Genomic DNA, 22,990 nt, shown 5'->3' with positions numbered 1-22,990 from the left:
TCGATTGCATTGCCTCACTTCTCCTTCTACTGCTATTTACTGTTTGGGCTGCGGTAGCACTGAACAAACAGAGAACCAAAGGGCAGTCTCAGTATAAGACCCAAAAAGGTAGGTACCATTAGATACAAGTGGCCAGGAAAGCATGAGGGGCTGATGAAACAACAGAAAAGGCACCGGCCTCTTGGCATACCAGTTGCTTCACTTTTTCTCCTCCTGCTCCCTCTGGAAGCTTTAGTGCCATCCTGGGACCCAGCACCAGCAGCCTTTTCTGGGCCACACTGGATGCATCTACATGTGCAATGAATGCTCTTTAGCTTTACTGCGCAGTAATTTTAGTGCACACTAAATGCATATGCAGGTAGTAAATTTACTGCACAGTAGCCTAATTTTCCGTGCAGGAATCTCCTGCACGAGCATATGGTGATTGCTATACAGTAGATTAATCTACTATGCACTAAAGTGTCTTGTGTAGACACAAGCACTCTTGTTGTGTCAAATGTCTCAACCGCAGTCAACCGCTATGGCTCTGTTTTCTCCTCGGTCCCTTTTACAAGTTCCCTCCAGAGCCCCGGTGGCTTCCTCTAGGCACTGGAGCTTTCGTCCCATCACATGTTAGACTCTCAGGAGGAAGGGACTTTTCTGCTAGTGTCCATGAAGGGGCCAGCTTGTGCTCATAGACTGAAGCACTGTGTGGGGAGTTCTCAGGGTGGGCTGAACCCGTGGCTTGCTCCATCACACGGACCAGGGGAGGTATTGGTCCCCGTGGATTGCTGCTGGGAGGGGATTGTTTCCTGACTCAGACATTTATAACTTAATACATTTTACAGTTTTAGTATTTAATGTATTTTGTGGGTCATCTCTTGTTCAAAAATACTCTCTTCACCTGCAGTTTTAAGCCCGAGGTGGCTAACCCACAGCATGCATGCCACAAGTGGCCTGGGCAGCCTGTGTGTGTGCCATGCAGTAGATGGTGGTAGATGGAGCAGAAAGAAGAGCAGCAGTTTGGGAAGGAGATCGGAGTGACACTCAGGGAGGGGGCAGGGCTAATTTGTGGCACGCCTGCCCAAAAGGTTACCCCCCACTGGTTTAAGCCATATCAGGCTCCTATAGTCAAGCTTATCCCATGAGTCACTCCACTGATATAAGGAAAGGAAAGTTTCAGTATTAAGTGGGCAAGCAGAACCAGGCAGGTAGAAAGAGGGTGGTCTGGTGATGGTCTGGCACTGGGTTGGGGTAGAAAGTATGAGGGTACAAGTCCTAGCTCATCTCCACTCTGACACGGTGCAGCCTGCCTCCTAAACTAGAGGAACTGGAGCTATGTCCATGTGACATTTCCAGCAGGTTCATTAAGGCTGCTGAGTAACAGTGCCAATTAGCCTCCCCCCTCCGCCCCGTGTTAATTAGCCCAGCTGGAGAGATGGCAGCAGGGCTGGGATGAGAAGAGTGGGTCCAAGAGCAATGGTATCAAATATTTGGGAGAATCAACCCCTGGGAACCCACCTGAACAAGGGAAATCCCCCATGGAGCAGGACAGCAAAACGATCCTGTTCTGCTTCCTTCTTGAGCACCATGAATGCCGTCTTGCTCCAGATCATAGATTTCATAGACATTCGGGCTGGAAGGGACCTCACAAGATCATCGGGTCCAGCCCCCTGCCCAAGGGGCAGGAAGTCAGCAGGGGTCAAATGATCCCAGCAAGATAGACATCCAAGTGTTATACCGTGATCCTGTAGTATCAGGCTCCATTTGAGGGAAAACTGCCTTTTGCCATGCGAATACATTGAGAAATGCAGATAAGGCCCTTGGACTGCTCTTCTCCTCACAAAGTCCCATGGGACAATCCTAGCAGACCTGCCCCCTTCCAACCTGAGCTAGATACAGCCCCGTGCTTAGAGAGGAGCAGGGAGGAGCAGGAGCATGTGCCCTTTGTGGCATCTCCCCTGCCCCAGTTTCTCTGTGCTTTCCCCAGGATGCAGGCACATCTCTGGCTGCGTGCCGCTTTCAGGTCCGTAACGTCTCATCCTTTGTAGGGCACAGGTAAAGTGACTGGCCCCAGGTTCTCCAGGGACAGAGCTGGGAATAGGAGCCAGGAGTCCTGGTGGCCAGGCATCTGCTGTAACCACTGAACAGCCCTGCCTCTCATACCTTGAAGGTGTCACTAGTCCCCGCGTAAGATGCTGTTCAGCACGTACCGGTCTGAAGCCTGCAGGGGGGACCTAGAACAAAGCTCCTTGAACTGATCATCCCAATTTGGGGGTAAGCCAGAGACAAATGCAGTTCCTACCTGAACATGCTCCAGCAGGCTGTACTTGAAGGTGAATTAGAAACAGACCTCACATGATGATCTAGTTGGGGATGGTCCTGCTTTGAGCAGGGGACTAGACTAAATGACCTCCTGGGGGCCCTTCCAACCCTAATTTTCTATGACTGTATGGTGATCCAGTGCCTGACTAGCTGGTATATTGTGATCACTGCTCACCAGGCAGGCAGGGTCATACCTAGGATACTTCATGTTCCTCACATCCATCTATCATCTCCACCTGTTGTCCGTCATATAGATTATAAATGTTATAGGTTAGAGACCATTTTTAGTCATGTTTGTACAGCACCTGGTATGACGGGACCCTGATCCTTCATAGGGCTTTTAGGTGCTGGTGCAATATCAGTGAATAATACACAATAAGATTTGCAGGCAGATATTTGTGACTGTAAAGGGTGTTTCCTGAGAGGGATCAAGCGGGCAAATCTATTCCTGATGACACATGGTGAGGTTGGGAAGTATTACCCTAATACTTCAAGTGGGGAGACTAGAGAGCAAGGGGTCACATCACTTGGCCAAAGTCACCTGGGGTGAAAACAGACACTGCTTTTGTGCCACCCTAAAAATGTATTTGGTGGCACAAAGGCCAAGCAGTCAGACATCCATATCCCTGCCCAACTCAGAGCAATGGGCAACACGTTTCACCCAATGAAGCAATCGGCTGCGCCAGGACGTATCGCACCACAACTGATCTGCTTTGTGTGGCAATGCTGGTTATATGCACAGAGGCTTTTCACCAGAACAAGAAATAGCCCCTGGCTTTCTGCTGCCCAGCAGGTATTTTATATGCTGTGAACATTTGCCCCTTAGACTTTTGCTTGGTTAACTGTTTGAAACTTTCCTCCTAAATCACTGCAATGGGCCACCCGCTGGACGATAGATGTTGCCCACACAGCTGGCTTCACTAGGACAGGGCAGCAGCTCTGAAAAGTGGCTTTGTCGAAAGGGCATCGTCTCATTCCCAGAGCTGCGCATTGCTGGCATTCCTCTGGCGGCAGTGACAGCAGTAGCATTTCATCCCTTTGAACTCCCACCGCGCCCTGCAGATGCCATCCAGCTGCGCATGAGTGAACCGGCTTCTCTTCCTTCCTGTGTGTTGCAAGCAGGTCAGCTACTTCCACAAATCCATAGAGGCAATGGGTTTTGCAGAGCTATAGCACCTATAAAAGCTTTGTGACGGGTGTGACGAATATTGAGCTCTCCTGTAATCATGTATTAAAAGAGCCGGGCAAATAATGGGGTTTTGCATTCACTGGTAATTCAGAATTCTGGAGTGGGGGAGGGACAGAAACGTATTTCGTATGGAACCAAAAACATTTTTTTCCAAGTTTTTGGTGAACTGAAAAGTCCATCTTCTTTTTGGTTAAACAAAATGCAGCATTGGGCTAAAATCAAAGCGTTTGGTTCCCATTGTGATCATTGTGTAATGATTTTAGAACTCAAGGGGATTTTGGAACAAATGCCATTTTAGTTTTAAAAATCCAGGCTTTCCATTTGAAAAATGCTGAAATGCTTTGCTATTTCCCACAGTTGATTTTTTCCCTTTTGTTCTCCCCTAGGTGGTCAATTTGGCAAAATCACCACACATGTACAGAATGTCCTGGTGCCGTTTTTAACCCCCAAATGTTCCTTTCTACTGTTTTTCACTAATATTATGCATCCACTTGACTCCAGCCTAATGTTTTCACATGGAAACATTTTTTAATTAAGTGCTTCCCAGGCAAGAAATGTCCTGCCAGGGAGTGATCACCTTTCAGCATCCACGTGGGAGCTGGGTATCTACCAGATCTATCAGCTCTAAGATCTCTGGCTCAGTTCCTCTCCACCTCTTGGTCCACTGAAGAAATAGGTGCTAGAAACCCAGCTGGACCTGCAGGGTGACAAGGGATGCTATATATGGGGCAGCATACCTGGATCTTGGCCTAGAAGTGGGAGGTGAGGGCAAGAGTCTGAATGGCTGAAAGAGATGATCTTATTGTCATTGTAATCCTGGAAATGTGTGAGAGGCAAGGATTTTTGTGGGTGATATCTTTTATTGGATCAATTATAGTTTCATAGTTTCTAGGGTCGGAAGGGACCTGAACAGATCATCAAGTCCAACCCCCTGCCTTGGGCAGGAACGAGTGCTGGGATCATAATACCCCAGCCAGATATCGATCCAAGGTTTTGGGTATCATAGTACCCTTCCTTAGGCCTCTGGGAGAGAAGCAGGAAGAGATGCATTCAGGGACCAGAACAGCAGGAAGATGCGGCTAATCGCATTTGCATCTGGACAGCACCCACCTTCATGCCTGGCATGTTTGCAAAGCCAGCTGCAAGAGGAGAAAAGCATTTGCGCACCGTGTAATTTTGTCTGCAAACCATTGGGACACACTGCACACAGACCCTTGCAACAGCCGCATTTTCCAGGATAGAACTAGATGTGAATGGGCGGCTCTTTGTGCTGCAACACAGCTCCTGACACGCCAACTACCTGAACAAATGCAGTGCCTGGAAATTGCAACAGCCCCAAACCAACCTGAGGCCTGATTTCATCAGGGCCTTTATGTCTGTTTAGTCTGGCACATATCTTTTATCTTAAGTTATCAACACACTGTGAGGTTTACACCACTCTGAGAGAGCCTGCAAGGGGAAGGCTGGTTCTGATAAAGCCTAGGAGATAACAAGCTGAAGTACAAAGTTGCACACAGCAAACCCGTCACCATGTGGCTCTATGGCAGGACATGGCACTTCTCTCCCATTCAGACTTCACAAGTCCCTTCTAATCTTCTCATTTATTGCTCACCACAACACCCCCGGGAAATAGTTTGGGTACTTGCCCAGGGAGAGAAATGGCAAAAGAAACCAAGACCCATGCCCAAGGGCACTGAAAGTGCCTGGCAGCCGTGAGACCACATCCTATGAGTCCCTAGACACCAGAATTAGGGCCAAGCCACTGGGCCCTTTCACACTGAGCCTGACTCACTGCAAGACCATGATATGATCCCACTGCAGTCGAGACCTCTTGTTGGCCCGGAGCCCGTCAAGTGCCGAACGCCCTCCCTTCCCCTGAACCTCAGCACCGCAAAGGATTGAACCCTTTGCTCTTGCCTGGATAATCCTTTTCTCCCCTGATTCCTTTTGTATTGCACCATTGCTTGTGCCAGAGCCATGCTGCCTCTGGGGCAGAGGGACCAGCTAAGCCCTGAAGGCCATTCAGCCCCTCTCTGCTCAGAGCATCAGAGAGAGTGAGTGCAATGCAGACACTACAGGTAATAAAACTCACTGGCAAAAGCAAAGTGGATTTGGGGGCAAAAGCGAGTTTGCTTCATTCCAATTCCACAAAATGATTTCAGTGTGGATCCCCAGCATTTCAATACGACCTATTCGGGTAGCATTCATTAGCAACAGACCACATTACGTAGCGTGTGGTTTTCTACGCCTCATTGTGAAAGATGCTAATGTCTGGTTTTGCTGGGGTGGGGGAGCTTGCTTTCACTTGCTGCCGTGGAATGAGGGGGGAGGGCAAGGGGCAGCAAGGAAGAAGTTTTGATTTTTATTTAATTTTCCACCCAAACAAAATTTTTTTTTTTTTTTTGGTTCCCAAATGGAAAATGATGAAGGAATTAAAATGTGCTGGTGAAAAGTGTGCGTTTGAAACACTGCTCTTGCAGCTTTTTTGCTCTGACAAAAGAAATGCCGGGTGGCTCTGCAAAACAACGAGCCACGCAGAAACGGGAGATCGGGCTTCTGTTCCCTCTCACAATGAAAGGGCAAAGGGGCAGCCAGCGATGCCTAGAAAACTAGTAAAAGGAGAACTAAAAGCACACACTGGATGCAACTAGCCTGCCGAACTCACTGCCAGAAGACAGCACTGAGGCCAAAGACTGCATAAAAGGGTTTGGACTTTCCTGCAAATAATAAGAATATCCAGGCTTGGGTTTTTGACTGAGTCTTGGATAAAAATAATACACAAGATGTTTGGAAGGGACAAACTCTCATGCTTCAGGCCAAAAAAAGCAAAACCTCTGACTAATGTGGCTCAGGAAGAAAGTCTTCCTTTGGGCAGGTTAGTCATAACTGCATACTCACAGGGCTTCTTGCACCACCCTCAGAAGGAGCTGATCTTGTCTGACACATGCCAGAGATGGACGTCTTACCGGTGACAGTCGAATGTCCCTGCCACGTCTCCCCTGCCTGGGTTGGGGGTTTGGCGTATGCAGAGCACAAACAGGGACGCAGGGCTTAGATTTTGCCCACAGTGGGCGCTATGGAGGCAGGGTAAGGCACAGGGCAGAGCTGCACCTTACAGGCAAAATCAAAGATGTGTAAGCTTTCGTAAGCAGCAGCTTTGACAATCATGCCCAGAGATGAATGCCACGAACCTGTGCAAAGGTTCACGGAGCTATTTCCTTGCAGAGCAGTGATGCAAAGATGCCTTAATAGAAATTAGAGCTGGAAAAGACCTGCGGATGAGATTTTCCAAGCGTGGTAGGGGAGGTGAGGACTCGTCTTCCATTAAATCAGTGGTTCCCAAACTGCACTACATGTGCCACTCAGGTGACACGAGCATGTTGTCCAGTGAATGCCACCGGACTCTGAAAACAACCACTTGCTTTCCAAAGAACTGTTGATACAGGCATGCCAGCGGGCCAGAAAATGCCCAGCAAGCACACTTCACTCTCCTGGCTGCTTTCAGCCATGACAACCCTTGTGGCCTACCCAGCACCCTTGTTTTATCTGTATCGTGTGTACAGTCCAAATGAGTGTGGGACTGCCACCTGGAGCACATCTGGCCAGCTGTCTGCCAGCCCTTGCTGTCATCCTGCGCAGAGCTAGGGCCACTGAAGGGACCTTGTGGAGGTCTGTGTCATGCCACCAGAGCTCCTCCTGGTCATAGACACGGGCACGTGAGGCTGGTTCAGAGCAGCTGCAAAACCTGCACTTAGAGGGACCCTGGGGTGCAAGGATCCCCAGAGAAGAAGTTGCCCTGGAGGAGCTGTCTGCACCCTTGCTGCCCAGCCTTGGTGGGACCCGGCAGTGCAGGGACTTCTTGCTGGTCTCTGCCAGGTTGGCTGAGTCTGGAGGAAAGGCTGGCTAAGGAGAAAGGGAAGACTCTTAGCTCTTTACCAGAAGAGCAGTCTTTTGACTGCAGTCTGTGGCCCTGCGAACTGCTGTGCAGGCTGCCCATCACCGCAGGGGCCCTGCATGAGAGGGGGCCAAGCTACTGAAAAGCAAAAGGTCTCTTGGATGACACCCAACTCAGGCGGCCAAAAGTGCATCTCTACCCTGCCTTCGCTTCTCAGCCTTTCGGCTCAGATCAAGCGTAGTCTATGCTTGCCTGGCAAAGAAAACACCGTGACCACGGAGGTGGTCTCCCAGGAAAGACCGCTGTCCTGGCATGGGGATAGTACCTGCCAAGGTAATGTATAGTAAACCTCCTGCGTAGCGGCTGGAGTGGGAAGGTCTTGGCTTTAAGCCCACTTGATGGAAATAGGAGTCTCCTCCCTAGCTTGCACCGAGGGCCGTATGGCTAATGCCAAGCAAAACTCGGGGACACCCAAACCCCAAACCTCCAGGCTTGGGCCTGCAAGTAGGATGCCCACCAAAGGTTTTGGAAACATCTGAAGCCCCAGATGGAGGTGAAGGATGTTTGCTGGTAGTAGGGCCACTTACAGTTCTGGACACTTGGATGTGGAATTTGTTTTGGGTAATTTGGCCTGGAATACATAAAATAAAAATTAAAAAAATCTCTGCCCTGCTTTTTGACCCCTGCCTCTCTCTGCCCACGTCCAGCCAGGGCCCCTTCCCTGTGAATCCCCTGCCTGTTAACATGCTTCCCCTTTTCAGTTAACTCAAAGCTACGCACAGAGCCTCACCAAATGAAGCAACGTCTGGTTTGTGTTCAGCAAAAATCCAGATAAGAACAATAGTATTGGGAACTTCGAACTTAAATGCGGACAATCAAGGCATTGAACAGAGTTCTGCAGCACACCGACATATATCAGTGCATCACGTATAATACTTTTGGGTTTTTTCTTGTAATTGCCGCGGAGAGAGCTAATAGTAGCAGCTGCTTCGTCGTGTTTCTTTTTGACACACTGCCTAAAAACTTGAGATCTTTAGAAAGGGATGTTTATAATCACGCATTATAAGCTTTCTCCAGCATATATTTTACGATGGAGTCCAGATGGAGTAAACTAGACCTACAAATAATCATGCCCAGCAAGAAGAGATGTGCCTGTGGCATTTTAAATCTTAGGGTTTGTATTTTTTCTTTTTTTTGGAAAGAGATATGTGCCATTCTGGGAACACTGCATTGAAGTATTAACCTAGCACAAACTTCTTCCGTTCGCTTTGAAAAAAGCCTGTACTCCTAAATCCCCTAGACTGCTTTGAAAACCTCAGCTGGCCGTCCTACAAACATGCTGCATTTCACTTAATTCCTGTGCTGGTTTAAAAGGACAAGACCATGGGCTGAACTGCAGTCAGTTCATTAATTAATCGACTTTGTCATCCGAGCAATTAATTTAATCTGTCATCGGAGCGCATTGTAACCACTATATCTTGTGTGTCTCTGCCCATTCTCCCCCCCACCATGGGGCCCCAAAGCATTGCATGCTGATTCGGTCTTCTCTTTATCCCTCTTTAGCCATGTGTTTGTTGTTCTGTGTTTCCCTTCCCTTTGGCTTTTAGGGCAAGAGACCAGCTTCCCCTCCGTAGGATGGATTTGAAACTTGATCGGCCTTTTTGACTTGTGGGGGAGAATTGGACCGAGCTGCCGGCATCCCCTGAGTGCTACCCTGAGTGTGATTACAGTACGGCTTGTCTCACTTGATACAGAAGAGTGTCACTGCTGGGCTAATACCTTGGCGTGCAGAACGACCCCCGGCCCCGCATACCAGGCGGCTGAGTCAGTGCTGTTCTCGCAGGCGTCTCGTGGCTGCATTGCACGGAGAGCTTTTATACAGCTCTCCCCTTCTCCGCCATTGCCCTCGCAGGCCAGCCCCTTCAATAGGATGAACCTAAGAGAGCGAGGGAGGAAGCCAGGCACGAGAGTGCTCAAAATGGGGAGTGTAGTATTCAAACAGTTCCCAGCACAGCGGGTCCAGGTCAAGGGCTCCAGGGTTACAAAAGTGAATGTCAGGAATCCAGGATGGTCTGATCAGACGCGTTTCCATTCCAACCCCCACCTTTATATTATATGTTGCCCAGGGCCTCACCCCATTGCTGATCCCTGCAAAGTTCAGTTAAGCTTTTCCTCTCTGTTATCCATGCCCGCCTTGTTTGCACATCATAGACATGACTAAAGAGGTCCATACAGACCCTCGAAGAGCTCTGGCCTAAGCCCGTTCTTGGAAATTTCCACTCCCAACTAGCAAGGTGCTCAGCAGTGGTGACCTTAAGGTTGTTGGGGCCCTGGGCAAGAGAGTCATTTGCTCTCACCATTAATTTCAATGATCTATATGCAAGTCAGACATTTGTTGCAAAGTTTTGGGGCCCCTTAAAGTGTGGGACCCCAGGCGGTCACTCGGTTTGCCCTCCCCTAAGGCTGCCACTGTGCTCAGGCTCTTGTTGGGGTGAACAGTCTTGCAATGATATCATGTTAACCATGCAGTTTTTATGCATTAAAATGAAGGAGGGCGGGGATGAAAATGTGCTCTTGTCTGCACACGAAAGCTTTCACTGGGTGAGAAGCAAGTGTATTGGGGCAATCTCCATTACTGGACCAACTGTCTAGTTGGTCAAGATAGTCTGGTCAAAGAGAGCAACAACCTCCCCCCCCCCCAACTTTGCTACTTACAACAGCTGTCCAAGTCTATACACCACTTTGACATGCCTCATACCAATATAGCCCAGTCCTGCAGAGTATTGAACTGAAATGCGTTGTTTGCCTCTCATTTCAAGCTTTGCCCGTTGTTCTCTGAGTTAGGATACTCCATGAATAGTGCTCTCCACTGGCTGCTGAGCCCTGGGGGGACCTATCAAGGTTTGTAGAGGGTCCACATACCAATGTGTCTACTAGGCCTGGCCGGGAAAGTGCAATTCAATTCCACAAAAGACTATCAGCATGGTGGGTCCCTGAGCAGGGTGCGAAGTCAGACCCTTGCAAACTTCTGCAGAAGTGCAATTCGGTGACGTTCTTGACTTGATGTAGTCCACAGGTCTGCAGGGGCAGCGCTTGCTCCCTGATGCGCACTTGCGCAGCTGGGTCTGAGCGCTTCCGCTTTGGATGAAAAGGCCAGGCCCCCAGCAGGTAGCAGAAGACCCGTCTTCCTTGCACGGGGGCTACCGAGCCCTGATTGAACCAGCTAAGCGTCCGCTTGCAGGGCCCCATCCACACTGATTTAACAAGGTTGGGCTGATTCTGTTACATCGGGCAGCTCCCCGGTGTGCTCCTCCATTCAGTTGGGGAGAGGCTTGTATGGCGTACCTTGAGGGCTCTTCGCCTGGGGGAATTGCAAGGGCATCTATGTAGAAGCACTAACAATGTCTCTAAGGATTAGTTCAATCCACCTTCAAAGCACAGATGAGGCATGTCATGCAGGCAGCTAGTGTGGAGTCACTGTTCTGGGCCATTTCCCTGTGTAAACACACCCTTCATCTCAACTGGGGCAGATTTTGAGCTTGAGTGGGTCTTTGAAATGGCATAACTGCTTCAGTAAAGCATGTGACTGTGCTGCCACTGTAGTCAGCCCAATGCAGTCCCTACCTTGGAGTCATTTATAGCTGTATAAGGAGGCCTTATATTTATACCTGTGTAACAGGGCTCATATAATATCGACATCTGTATAAAGTTTCTGTATATGGCAAAGAGGTGTATCCACACCAGGAAGGTGGTACAGCCTTAGCTATACCAGTATAATACCTGATGTAGACAAGACAACAAAACGCTTTGTTGCGCAGGAAAAACTTCCAGATGTGAATTGGGTGTAACCAACATGTGTCTCACTTCTGGACTCTAGGCCATCTGAAATGGTAGCTCTGGAAAGCATCAGATGCCCGGTGTTAACTCTGAAACCTACTCATGTCTGCTGAAATATTAACACCGTCAGTGATAACACTGAAGATAGCTTGAGTAAAAAACCAGCCCATTTCCTTACCTCCCTATTGAAACTGCTTTCGCTGCTCCACCCTTTTCCACCCCAGATCTCTAAATGCAGCTGCCAAAACTTCCCTCTGACCCCTTGGGAATTTGTGCCAAGCCACAATGCATCTTTGGGACCGACGTCTCCAGCACTGCGGGGCCACATAGAGATAACGAGTGTTATAGCACATTAAATAATACAGTGGCTGGGCAGCATCAGAAGTCCCAAGTGTTGAGCAACCATGAGTCAGACCCCACCAGATCATGATGCTAGTTGTAGAGAATAAATGCCATGGTCTTTGCTTGCTCGCTTCAGGGGTCACAGCCTGTGGGGTTCATATTTTCACATGCTTTCCTGGAAGGGCAAGGCTTAGAAACTTTCTTCTTCTTTTCCAAATGAAAGGGGAAGCTGAGGTTTTGCCATCATCCTGAGACTCCAAAAGTCATCTGTGAAGCTGATGCTGGCAGAGAGAGCAGAGTTATGGTGGGCAGTGTGGCAGAAAGCCACCTTGGTTTCTCCCCAAAATCTCTGCCCTGTGACAATGTGATAAAATCTCTGTGCTGTGACCATTTGAGTAGGGTGGGCTCAGCAGAGGAGACCAGACCTTTCCCCTGTCTCTTTAGGTCACCTGAGCTGGCTGCATCCCTGAGGGAGGGGGAAACCTGCTCCCTCTGCCTACGGGACTGGTACCTGGGTGAGGGGCATCTACCTGGTGGGCTGGGATCTGCCCGGTAACAGGTGAGGTATTTCAAATTGGCTGGCCTCCACTGGCCCAGGTGAATGAGGTCACAGGGGCTATATAAGTTAGGACGGGCGAGGAGGCGGTCTCCTTGGCCATGAGGTGAGGCTGGAGCCATGAGGGGGGGACTCAGAGGAGCACAAACATCTGAAAGGGCCCTCTCCCCCAAAAACTCATGAACCAGGAACAGCCGGACGCTAGAAAGGATCTCACCAGCCTCTGGATGAAGCGTCTGAGTAAGCTACTCGAGATCTGATAGATATCTAGTTGGCAGTAACTCAGATGCGTGATCAAAAGGCTACCTCAGCCAGACTGTTTGCTCTTTAGGATTTCTAGGATACTGCTCAGTCTTGTACCCTATTTTCACCCTACCCCTGTAACCAATAAAGTCTTCCTTTGTGACCGGTGTGGGACACTTATTGAGGGGTGGGTCTAAATTATGCCTAAGAGACCCCTTGGGTCTGCAGACTAAGGGAGACTGTACTTTTTGCCCCCGACTTGGGGAAGTGCCCCAAGTGCCTGTCCCAGGTCGAGTACCAGTAGGACATTAGGCCTGTGTTTCCCCAAGGACACAGGGCCGGGAGTGAGTCCCTTCTTGGGGTGGTGGCAGCTACGTTACCCCCAGGCTAGCGAGTGTGCTCCAGGAAGGGGTCGGGCCGGACATAAGGCGCCCCGAGGGAGGCATTCGGAGCCTGGCAGGTGGTCCGGCGCAGGAAGCGCCCCTACTGGCCTGCCACAGGCAGCATAATTGAGCGGGGGTGACTGAGAAGCTCCAGCCCTGTGTCGTCCCGGCACTACAAAAATAGTGACTACCGCAGCGGTAGTCGATTTTGCTGCTGCTTCGGGTGCCGCAATACGCGGCACTGTCCCATGTGCCATGGCGCCTGGGTGCAGAGCTGCCCTGCTACGCTTCTGGTTCTGGCATCCACCCTTTAGAAAAATGTTGAAAAGCAGAAGGGGGCAGAAAAAAGCCACAGAAATAATTCAAGGGCTGGAGAAAAATGTTTGGGGGGTGGGGGGAGGTTAGGAAAGGTTGGATGAAAAGAATTCAGTCTGCTTAATTTATTGAAAAGATGGTTCAGAGGTGACTTGGTCACAGTGTATGGGGAGAAAACACCATACGTTTAGGAAGTCTCTGGTTTAGTGGAGAAAGGTGTGACAAGTCAGTGGCTAGAAGCTGAAATCAGTTTAGATGGGAAAGAAAGGAGGATTGACCGTGGGTGCAAACTACCCAGAGGAAGTCAAGTCTCCTTCTCTTGATGTCTTCCAGTCAATGCGGGATGCCTCTCTGGAGGTCACGGGGCTAATACAAGAGAAAGTGAGTGAAACATGAGGCTGGTGTTTCACGGGAGATCAGCATGGACACTCTGATGGTCCATCCTGGCTTGAGACTGAAACTCTGAAAATCAAGAGCATTTCGATCTAGGCCAAATACTGTGGGATTTGTGCTAGACTTGTGGGAATTAGCCCAACTTCCCACTGCATCCACTGCATTGTTCATTTGTGAAGCTAAGTTGAAAAAACACCCAGCTAATAACTGGTGCTAATGGACCTCCCACTCGGACACCCCAAAGCACCACCAAAATATGAGATTTGCTGCTCTGCTTATGTCCAGGACTCTACACACCTGACCCCAACCTTTCCCTGAGCCCCAGCCCTTTCCAAAGTCTGAAATTGTTTGACTGACTTTCACCCACCAGCTAGGATCTTTTTATTGTCATGTCCCTCAGTGCATCCTTTTTCTGGCTAGCCTTAAGGGTGCCTCAATGCAGCAAGAAGCCTCTGGACCAGCCCAGCTCCCTTCAGAAAGTTGACTTGATCCTCAGATCCGATTCTGGAGTGGGGTGTATGTCAACTGGAGGTGGGGCTGGGATGCTGGGCTCATATCCAGAGCTGGACTTCTCGGTGTTGGAAAGGAAATCAGAGCTGAGGTTCCTGTTTGACTCATTAGAGTAGCAGGAACCTGCCACGAACGTGTCCTAGGCCTGAGTCATGCACCTGGCTCGGCATGGGCAGACCCCTGCCATTGCACAGAGAGCCACTGACTCCACGGGAGCGCTGCAGGCTTGCAGGGCTAGGCTTGCACTGAGATATTTGCAGGATGAAGGCTTTAACTGGCAGGGAGTGGGGATTTGGTTTGGTCAGGTGAGAAAGGCAAGAGCCACTGGCAAACCTGGATACCAGCCCCCTACCCCCCTTCCCCACACACACACATGCCTCGGTTTCGTCTTGGGCCCACCACTCCTACCCAACCCAAAGGGCTGGTCCTGATGCCAGCAAAATTCAAAGTCACTTTGCCAGCGTTGAGATTTCTCAGTGACTTGGGTCTCCTCGAGTCCCCCAGAAAAATCGGTCGTGGGTGGCAAGCGGAGACTGATGAAACAGTGCAAAATCAGACATCCGGCTGGAAAACGTATTTCTCACAGATCCCAGATGACTTTTACAGACAGGATGTTTCTATGCCAGGAGGTGAAAACCTTTCTAAGATACAAACCAGTGCAACAGGTTTGCCAGGCTCTCCTCCCCACCTTGCCACCTTTCCGTACGTTGAACCCGACTTGAGCAGAAGGCAGAAAAATACAAACAATAGAAACATTTCTATATTTACCGTAAGAAATGTGAGATCGTTGCACATTACAAAAATAAACGTGTGCAGTGTCACCCCAAGTGTGAACATGCACATGTACTTTCTTTTTTTTCAGTATAAGTTAGTAGGTTTAAAACAAAAATAAAATCTTCCAGTCAGCCCCGCTCCTGCTCTGGTACGTGAATAACATGGTTCTCTTGAAGAGGGTGCTGGGCTAACTCAAATGCCTTCACAAAGTCTGCCTGATCCTCAGATCAAGGCCTGGAGTGGGGTGTATATAAGCTGTCGGGGGGTTGGAGTCACAATGTTTAATGAAAGGGTAAACGTTAAAAACAACTCATCTTAGTGCCAGGTAATTATCCCAAACAGCAGGTTGGGACTATTGGGGATTTCTAGATGCCTCTAGGTTAGGATTTGGGTGTCCTAGGTAGGGAGACCCCGGGAGGGGATAAAAAGTTAAATCCAATTTGACTTTTTCTGGCTGGGTGGGGGATCTCTAGTAGTGAATATTCAGGAAGTAAAGGAGGGACAACCCCTGTGCTCCACCCCATGGTGCATATGGGTGGTTCTAGGGTTTTTTGCCTACAGTGACGTATGTTCCTTTTTTATTCTAAGCACTCACCTGGGAGGAAAAGACTTGGGTGACCATAACCTTCGTTTCCTGCTGGCAAAATCACATTGGCTCAGGCTTAACCTGTACTTACAAGTTTTGCAAGCACAGCTCTGTGGGTCAGGCCTGGGAGGAACTAAGCTCCTTTAGCAGCATAGCTCAGGCTGCAGCAGTCCTAGTGTAGCCCCAGGAGGACCCTTTTGCTGACCTAGCTCATTTGGTTCAGGGAATTGGCTGAAATGAGTTTGCTGGTATAAATGCCAGAGGTATTCGGGCAAACTCCGTTAGCTGGAGACAACCTCTCCAAACAGGCCCCAAATTGTCCCAGCCCCAGCACAGGAGGAAAGGTGACCTCGGTAAGCAAGCTGGCGCTGGCTGAAAAGTGGGGAAACAATTTTGTGATCCAAGTTGTCTCCATTTCCTGGGGATCTACTTTCCATTTCCTGTGCTAAGATTTACACTGACATTCCTTTTTCAAACAAACTCACTATCAGCCTGTTTCCAATGACCCAACCCCCCTGGTTTCTTGCCAGCTTCAGTAAAAGGCTTGATGAGCATCCCAATAAAAGCATGGCTGAAAATGCTGATAACCTCAGGAGATGGGGTTTTGGGGGGTTGTTTCAGAAAATAAAATAAAAGATCTGTGCCAAAACAATGTCTTGACTGCTCCTTCACGACAGCCAGGTACAGCTGGTTTTTGGCCTCATTCTGTGGGAAAGGATGGGTGAATCTGATGGAAGAGCAGTGTTTGAGCTATAGATCTGGAGGAAGGTTTGCACATGGGATTATTGTAGACCACCGCAGCAGCACCTTAGTTGCAAAAAGTCATTACAGAGGTGATGTATGCATTCAGTACCATGCCTGTGGAAGCAGGGTTGAAGACAAGATACCACCAACTCCTGATGTCTGGGGAGGCACTGGAAGGCAGAAAGGCAGCATGCAAGGACTCCCATTGCACAACAGGGAAGCCCTGCCACCACGAAGGGGCATGCTCTGCCATGCGACGGGGCAGTCCACAGGCATGTAAAAGGCTACGATTTTACATCCTTGACTATCATGTTCGTGTTGTCACTGATGCCCATGTTACTGCTGGCAGCGATCTCCAGGGCCACTGCCCTCTGCATTTTTGCTGGCGTTTTCTTGCCTGTGAACTTCATGAACCTTTGTCCAGCCAAGAAATATAAAATGGGATCCAAGCAGCTGTTGGTACTAGCTAGTGGCCTGGTCACTTTGTAGGCTAAGTTAATGGCATTGAGGGTGCTGCAGCCAAGGTCCCAGCTCCGGAAGGAATAATACAAGGTGCGAGTGATGTGGAAAGGCAGGAAGCAGACAATGAAGACCACCAAGACGATGATGATCATCTTGACAGACTTCTTCTTGGACTTGGACATCTGGGAGGTCCCCTGAGTGGGCTGCAGCAGCTTCCGGGCCATCAGGCAGTAAGACACAATGATGATCAGGAAGGGGATGCAGAAAAGAAGCACCAGCATCACCGAGCTGTAGATGACGAACTGGCCGAAGAGCTCCTTGCTTGACGTGTCATGGCAGGTAATCGTGTTGCACTTCATGGAGGTGGTGACAAAGAACAGCACCGGCGACTGGCAAATAATGATCACCAGCCAGACAATGCCCGACACCCTCCGGGCGTAGCGGACATGGCCCCACTTCAGCGACTTCAGTGGGAAGCAGATGCCCATGAAGCGGTGAGCACTGATGCAAAGGAGGAAGAGGATGCTGCAGTAGAGGTTGGTGTAGAACAGGAAACGGACTATTTTACACAAGCCCACACTGAAGGGCCAGTTGTCCCCCTTGGCATAATAATACACCAGCAGGGGCAAGGAGACCACGTACAGCGTGTCCGACACCGCCAGGTTGAACATGTAGGTGGTGGAGGCGTTCCAGGTCTTGATCCTGAAGAGGAAGATGTAGAGTGCCAGCAGGTTGAGACACAGCCCCACCACGCACACGATGCCATAGGAGACGGGCAGGAGGATGTACTTGAACTCCTCATCAAATTTGCATTTGTAGGTATTTTCGTCCGTGGCACAGCCCGCGGCGGAGGTGTTGGTGATCTTGGTCCAGGCGTGCAGCACAGTGAAGTTCTCCATCACCCTGGAAAACAAAAGGCGAGCAGTGAGCAAAGAGTGGGCAGGCCCCCCAAAGCAAGACAACTGATATGCTTGGATCAGCAAACTTAATGCTGCAGGAGGAGGATGCCCAGTGTCTGGTGTCACACTGTAATTGTTATTTATATCATAATAGCACATAGAGGTCCCAGTGCAGATGATGGCCTCACTGTGCCAGGTCTCTTAGTATGAGACCATCTCTGCTACCAAGAGCTGACAGTTGAGCTGGCAAAGAGCCTTTGATTAGCTTCATTTCATATATGGAGATGTGAAGCCCAGAGAAATGAATAAACTCACCTAAGGCCACACACAAAGTCAGCGACACAGCCAAAAATCAACCCCAGAGCTTCGGAGGTGAATAGCCTAGGTGAACACCCTAATCACAGGCCCCACCCATCTCATGAAGGACATGCAGAAACCTGGTTACACAACCATACCAGAAAAACTGGTCCGTTTTCAGACCAACCAGCGAAGGAAAGACACTCCTCCAAGCCATGTGAAAAGTGCTTCTTTATAAGCCACGACTAAAAAGGTAGAGATTTGGGAACCGCTTCCTTCAAGGAAAGATCCATCAAGGCCAAAGTGACTTCTGTAATAATCTGCAGAGCCCTGTAGGTGGGAGCAGGAGTTGTAACACGGTCAGTTTGGAGAGGGAGGCCAGCGAGCTTCTGGGAAGCTCCCTGCGCTTGGGGATTGTGCAGCAGGACTGAGCACGCTGCATTATATGATCGCAAGCTGCAGCATTGAATACCGCGTGTAAAGCTCCAGTCTGCGTCGTCCAAGGCAGCGCTACGCACAAAAATAGCTCCATGGTGCTTCTGATGTCTGTCCCCCTAAAAAGTCATATTCACATGTTGCTCCAGTGTCTGCATACTGAGAGAACTGGGGGCACAAGAGCCAACCAGAAGGACGGGTATTCTCTAATCCTTCTCTTTAATCGCTCTGTCTGGGTGAAGCAGGAGAGGGTTTTTTTAATGATTAGCTCTTGGGAGAGGCTGCCTAGGCTGGCCTGAGCTGTGGGAAGGCAAGTGCATATGGACGAGCCTTAGCTAAGGCTGGAAGGATGGAGACACCTGGGCAGGTGGGTCCATCTGCTTTAGCAAAGGGCTTTGCATTACTAGGTAACTGCCAGGCTGGGGACCCAGGCTGTGATAAAAAAAGGGTCTCCTTAAGCATGCTTTGGCTCTGACCAAGTTAGGACTTGCCTGTGCAAAGGGGGCAAAAGCCCTGTTATAACTGCATTCCTGGATTGTCACAGCCCCAATTCAGATCAGACTCCAACCACTGATAAAGAGCCAGGCTGTAACGCAGCCTGGCCCTTTTTGTTTTCGCCTCAGTGGGCCCCCAGGCATCAAAGCCCATCCACATAGGCTGGGGTAAGTTTCTGGAAGGGCACCCGTTTCTCACGGAAGGAAGTCGAAGAAAACACCCAAATCATCCTGGTTCTCTCGGTTCTATATTTAGGATCTCAGGAATGGAGCCGCCCATTGCTGGCCACCTGCCTGACCCACGCTTATTGTTGTTATTGTTCCCGGTTGTTATTTTCAGTAGCGTGTGCTGGCGCTACCGAAAAATAACGAGGGAGGAGTGGCTGAGTAGTCATGAGGTATTGTTTCACCCAGCATGGCATTTTAATTTGTGTTTTTATTTAAAGTGCATTGACGTACAAGGGGAAGATACCAGATCGGACACTGCTACAGGCTCTCAGGCTTCTCTGGTCCTCTGTGGGCAATAGCAGGGGGAATTTCCTTCGCTGGGTGCCTCAGCTCTGAACTGAAGGTACCGATGGCTTAAGCATGGCATTTAAAGGTTGTTTTTCGGGGACCTGACCTATAAGTATGCATTAGGCTGGTTCAGGATGGGCAGCAAGGGTTAATTGATTTCTAAGAGTCTGGGTCACACAGTCACACATTTTCACCTAGCCTTGGAAGCAGATAAGCTGGCTAACACAACAAGGCCAACAAGGACACATAGTGTGGAAAACAGGGACTATGCACCATACTGCCCATAGCGCGAGATAAGGGGGCAACCAAATTAGAAGGTCCGGAAAGAAAAAATTAGTATGTGTGGATGTGATAAGCTATGTGGACTGTGACAACCACACAGAGGGACCAACCAGTGATAGCCATGGATGAGGAGCCCCTGGGGGGAAGGAGAATACAAAAGAAGGACTTTGGAGCAGCAAGGGTCCCTCCCCATCCCCCTCCTCGTCCCTCCACGTCCTCCGCCTGGGGTCCCTCCTCATCCCTCCTCCCTGTCCTCCAGGAAGGGTCCCCGAGGTCATCATGGCCAGAGGGCACACCACCAGCCCATTTCATCCACCCCACTGGACGGTGGGGGTGGGCCTCGGCATCCCACCTACAGACTGCTGACATCTGGCACCGAAGAGACAGCCTCAGAGTGAAGACTGTGTCCTGGCCCAATGTACTTGGACTCTCTTGACAGCCCTAGGATTTGGTAGATAAATAAAAGGGCTTGATTGTTTGTATAGTTTCTTTTCTGTTATCAATAAATTTGCCTATTATTGAATGGAAAGGTCATGGTTGGTCTGAGGGTGCCTCCCCTGCCCTCCGAACAAGGGTTCTGGATCCTAAATCCAGAGCCAACAGGTACCACAGCCAGCAGAGACAAAGAGCTGCTTCTTTCTTCTGCCTACTCCACGAATGCTGGTAATAGCTAGAGCTCGTGTGAGGCTCTCCGTGTGGTTTGGCGTCCTGCCCTCTAGGTAATGAACCAATTGGTTCCATGTGGACCACCGAGCAGCTGTCAGACAGTAATGACTTCTAGCCATCCCATTATGGGTTGGATTCAGACAAGGGGCTTACAGGCAGAATGACAGAACCAGTTTTCCATCCTCTGAACCATTTAGTCTCCAGCCGATCAGGATTCCTAACACATACACAGATGCATACATCTGTTGGCACACCTCTTGAAAGCGCCTTCCACTTTCACCAGCTCTTCCACCAAATGAGCTGATGACAGACCAAACGATGAACTGCCAAATGCTGATCTTTCCAAACACACACACATGCATATATATGTGTGTGCGTGTGTGTTTATATATATATGTATGTATGTTGAGCAAAACTGCAATATCTGCAAAAAGGCCAAAATATGACTTTGGAAACTGCTTAGCACTGAACATAAGTTGTATGCCCCCTTCATCTCATCCTTGGAGGTTCTGCTTTTTAGGCAGGTGGCTTAGTTTCCTTCTGACAAACTGCTGTGGTGCTTCCAACCCAGTTGTATGCAATAGCCCCGTGTAATGGCATCTATTTCTCATATTGATGGAAGGGGAGGATTGGTTGTAAACTGCCTAGATGGTCTCCAGGAAACATAAATGATGTTTTAAAAGTCCATTCCTTTTTTTCTAACATTACATTTCTGAAGCTCGAGAGCCGGGGGCTTGTTGAATGACTTCAAGACTAGAAACAGCATTAAAAAAAAAAATTAAAATGAGGCAACTGTGGACCAAGCATCAGGAAGGTCTGTAGAGCTCACAAAGTTCAGTTCTTCAATCATGGGCTTTGTCTGCAGTGATTTGCTGGAAGGAGGATGGGGAAAAAGGGAATTTCCCAATGCAGTTAAGACTAATGCAACTCCAGTAGCTTGAGAGTCCTGCACTACAGAAGTAGCTGCCAGCACTGACTAAAGCTCAGGGCATGCTGTTAACTTGAGTCATCTTATGAGTCGTATGACATTTGTTGTTTTTCTTCCTGGATTCACGCTGTGATGATTTAGGGCATGCCTGTGTGAATCTAGATCAAACGCAGGAAGGTGGGATTAGAAAGGACCCACTGGGTCACTGAATCTGAACTGCAAAACTGCATTGTGATTTGTGTGCACCTTTTTGATGATAAGACTTTGGGTCCTTTAGATTTTCAGAGGGGTTGATAAATACTGCAGAGCGACTAGGTGTCATTAATGTGCCAGATTTCCTATCCAAACTGATGCCTGGTTCTATCCATGAAAATCCTTTTGCCCAGGAGGCTTTGCAACCAAGCTGTGGATCACCCGATCAAGGCCCTGAAGCAGCCCATGGGCATCATTGGCAATGAGAACTGCAACTTTATAATAGGGAAACTCTCACCTGCCATTTATGTAAACTTGTACCACCAATCCTCTGCTCCGTCCCAGTTGCTGCGCTGTGAAGAGGGGCTGATCTCTCCCTCCCCCTGTCCTCCGGGCAGCCTAAATGTGGCAAGGGACAATTTAGTGTCATGTGCACCCATGAAGTAGATCCAATGGCTAGGCTGTAACAGGGGATCAACATGCTTTTAGTAAAATGTACACCAGATCACAGGCCGGATCCAATGTCTTTGGGGGCTGGCTCTAGGGTACTGACTGCTGCTTTGGAGAGAAGCAATCAGAAGCAGAAGCAGGTAGGACTGGGCAGGCAGACAAGAATCACAGAATCACAGAAAATGAGGGTTGGAAGGGACGTCAGGAGTCCAACCCTGCACTTAAAGCATGTCCAGCCCCAACTACATCATCCCAGCCAAAGCCTTGTCTAGCCCAGTCTTGAAAACCTCCAAGGACAGAGATTGAACCACCTTTCTGGGGAGCTTTTTCCAGTGTTTTACTACCTTCCCAGTGAGAAAATTCTCCCTAATATCTAACCTCAACTTCTCTTGCTGCAACGTGAGCCCATTGCTCCTCGTTCTGTCATCTGCCCCCACTGAGAACAGCCCAGCTCCATCCTCTTTGCAGCCCCCCTGCAGGGAGCTGAAGGCTGCTATTCACTCCCCCTCAGTCTGCTCTTCTCCAGACTAAATAAGCCCGGTTTCCTCAGCCTCTCCTCACCAGTCATGTCCCCCAGTCCCCCAATCATTTTTGTCACCCTCTGCTGGACTCTCCAATTTGTCCACATCCTTTCTGTAGTGGGGAGCCCAAAACTGAACACAGGACTCCAGATGTGGCCTCCCCAGTGCTGGAGAGAGGGGAACAATCACTTCCCTGCATGCTGCATCTGCTGGCAACATGCCCGAAAGGGAAAGTCCATCTGGGATTTGAATAGACGTTGATGCAATCCAAAGGGCTCTGGGCATGGCAAGGACACTAAGGCAGAGGTTGGTATGCCGGCTTTGTTGCCTGTATCTCATGTGTTCTCTATGAGTAAACTATTTAGTCTGTGGTTAGAAATTCCTTTGCAGATCCAGTGCATCATTTAGTTATGTGATCATATGGTCACAGAGTAAAACAGAAAACCACATGGCTTCTGTGGCACTATGGGAATGTGCAACAGGTCCTAGAGAAGTTCACAAGACCTTCAGTAGTTTCAGGGCCAAGAAAATAAGACTACAGTGTCCTTGCTACCAAGAGGGATATCAAGCTTGGGGTTTGCCCCTGGAACAAGTGCCTAGAAGCCCAGAGCCAGACAGAACATGCCCAAAAGCTGCCCAGCCTCAGCACATCAAGAGCACCTCGGTCCTGAGGCTCGTGCCCAGCGTGGAAGTTGGGTGAGTCTGCAGCACCAGGAGCACGCACAGACACAAGTTACTGAAGGCACCCCATTTTGGAGCATCTTCATCTGAACCCTC

At 49.4% G+C, this 22,990-nt stretch overlaps 1 protein-coding gene and 1 long non-coding RNA gene across 3 annotated transcripts in view; one reads left to right on the top strand and one right to left on the bottom strand.

The window, feature by feature from the left end:
• The first annotated feature begins 3 nt into the window (after positions 1-3).
• Positions 4-5,797, top strand: LOC149875434 (uncharacterized). Its single transcript, XR_016440035.1, has 3 exons — positions 4-108; positions 3,201-3,426; positions 3,880-5,797. It is a non-coding gene; the product is annotated as an uncharacterized LOC149875434 (long non-coding RNA).
• An 8,914-nt stretch (positions 5,798-14,711) lies between these two features.
• Positions 14,712-22,990, bottom strand: part of P2RY2 (purinergic receptor P2Y2) — a 28,194-nt gene continuing 19,915 nt past the window's right edge. The window contains exons 2-3 of one of the 2 annotated variants that reach the window (XM_090031784.1): positions 21,541-21,641; positions 14,712-17,436 (exon numbers count right to left, since the gene is read on the bottom strand). In XM_090031784.1, the coding sequence (XP_089887910.1) occupies positions 16,356-17,432 (1,077 nt within the window). In that variant the 5' untranslated portion in view covers positions 17,433-17,436; positions 21,541-21,641 and the 3' untranslated portion in view covers positions 14,712-16,355. The remainder of the gene's footprint in view (positions 17,437-21,540; positions 21,642-22,990) is intronic. The other variant, XM_090031783.1, reaches the window with a different exon arrangement.

The sequence above is a fragment of the Crocodylus siamensis genome, chromosome 1 (assembly GCF_052110815.1).
Source record: "Crocodylus siamensis isolate JL-2025a chromosome 1, ASM5211081v1, whole genome shotgun sequence".
Lineage (NCBI taxonomy): Eukaryota > Metazoa > Chordata > Crocodylia > Crocodylidae > Crocodylus > Crocodylus siamensis.
Note: the sequence above shows the minus strand (reverse complement) of the source record. Positions and strands in the feature narration are given on the sequence as shown.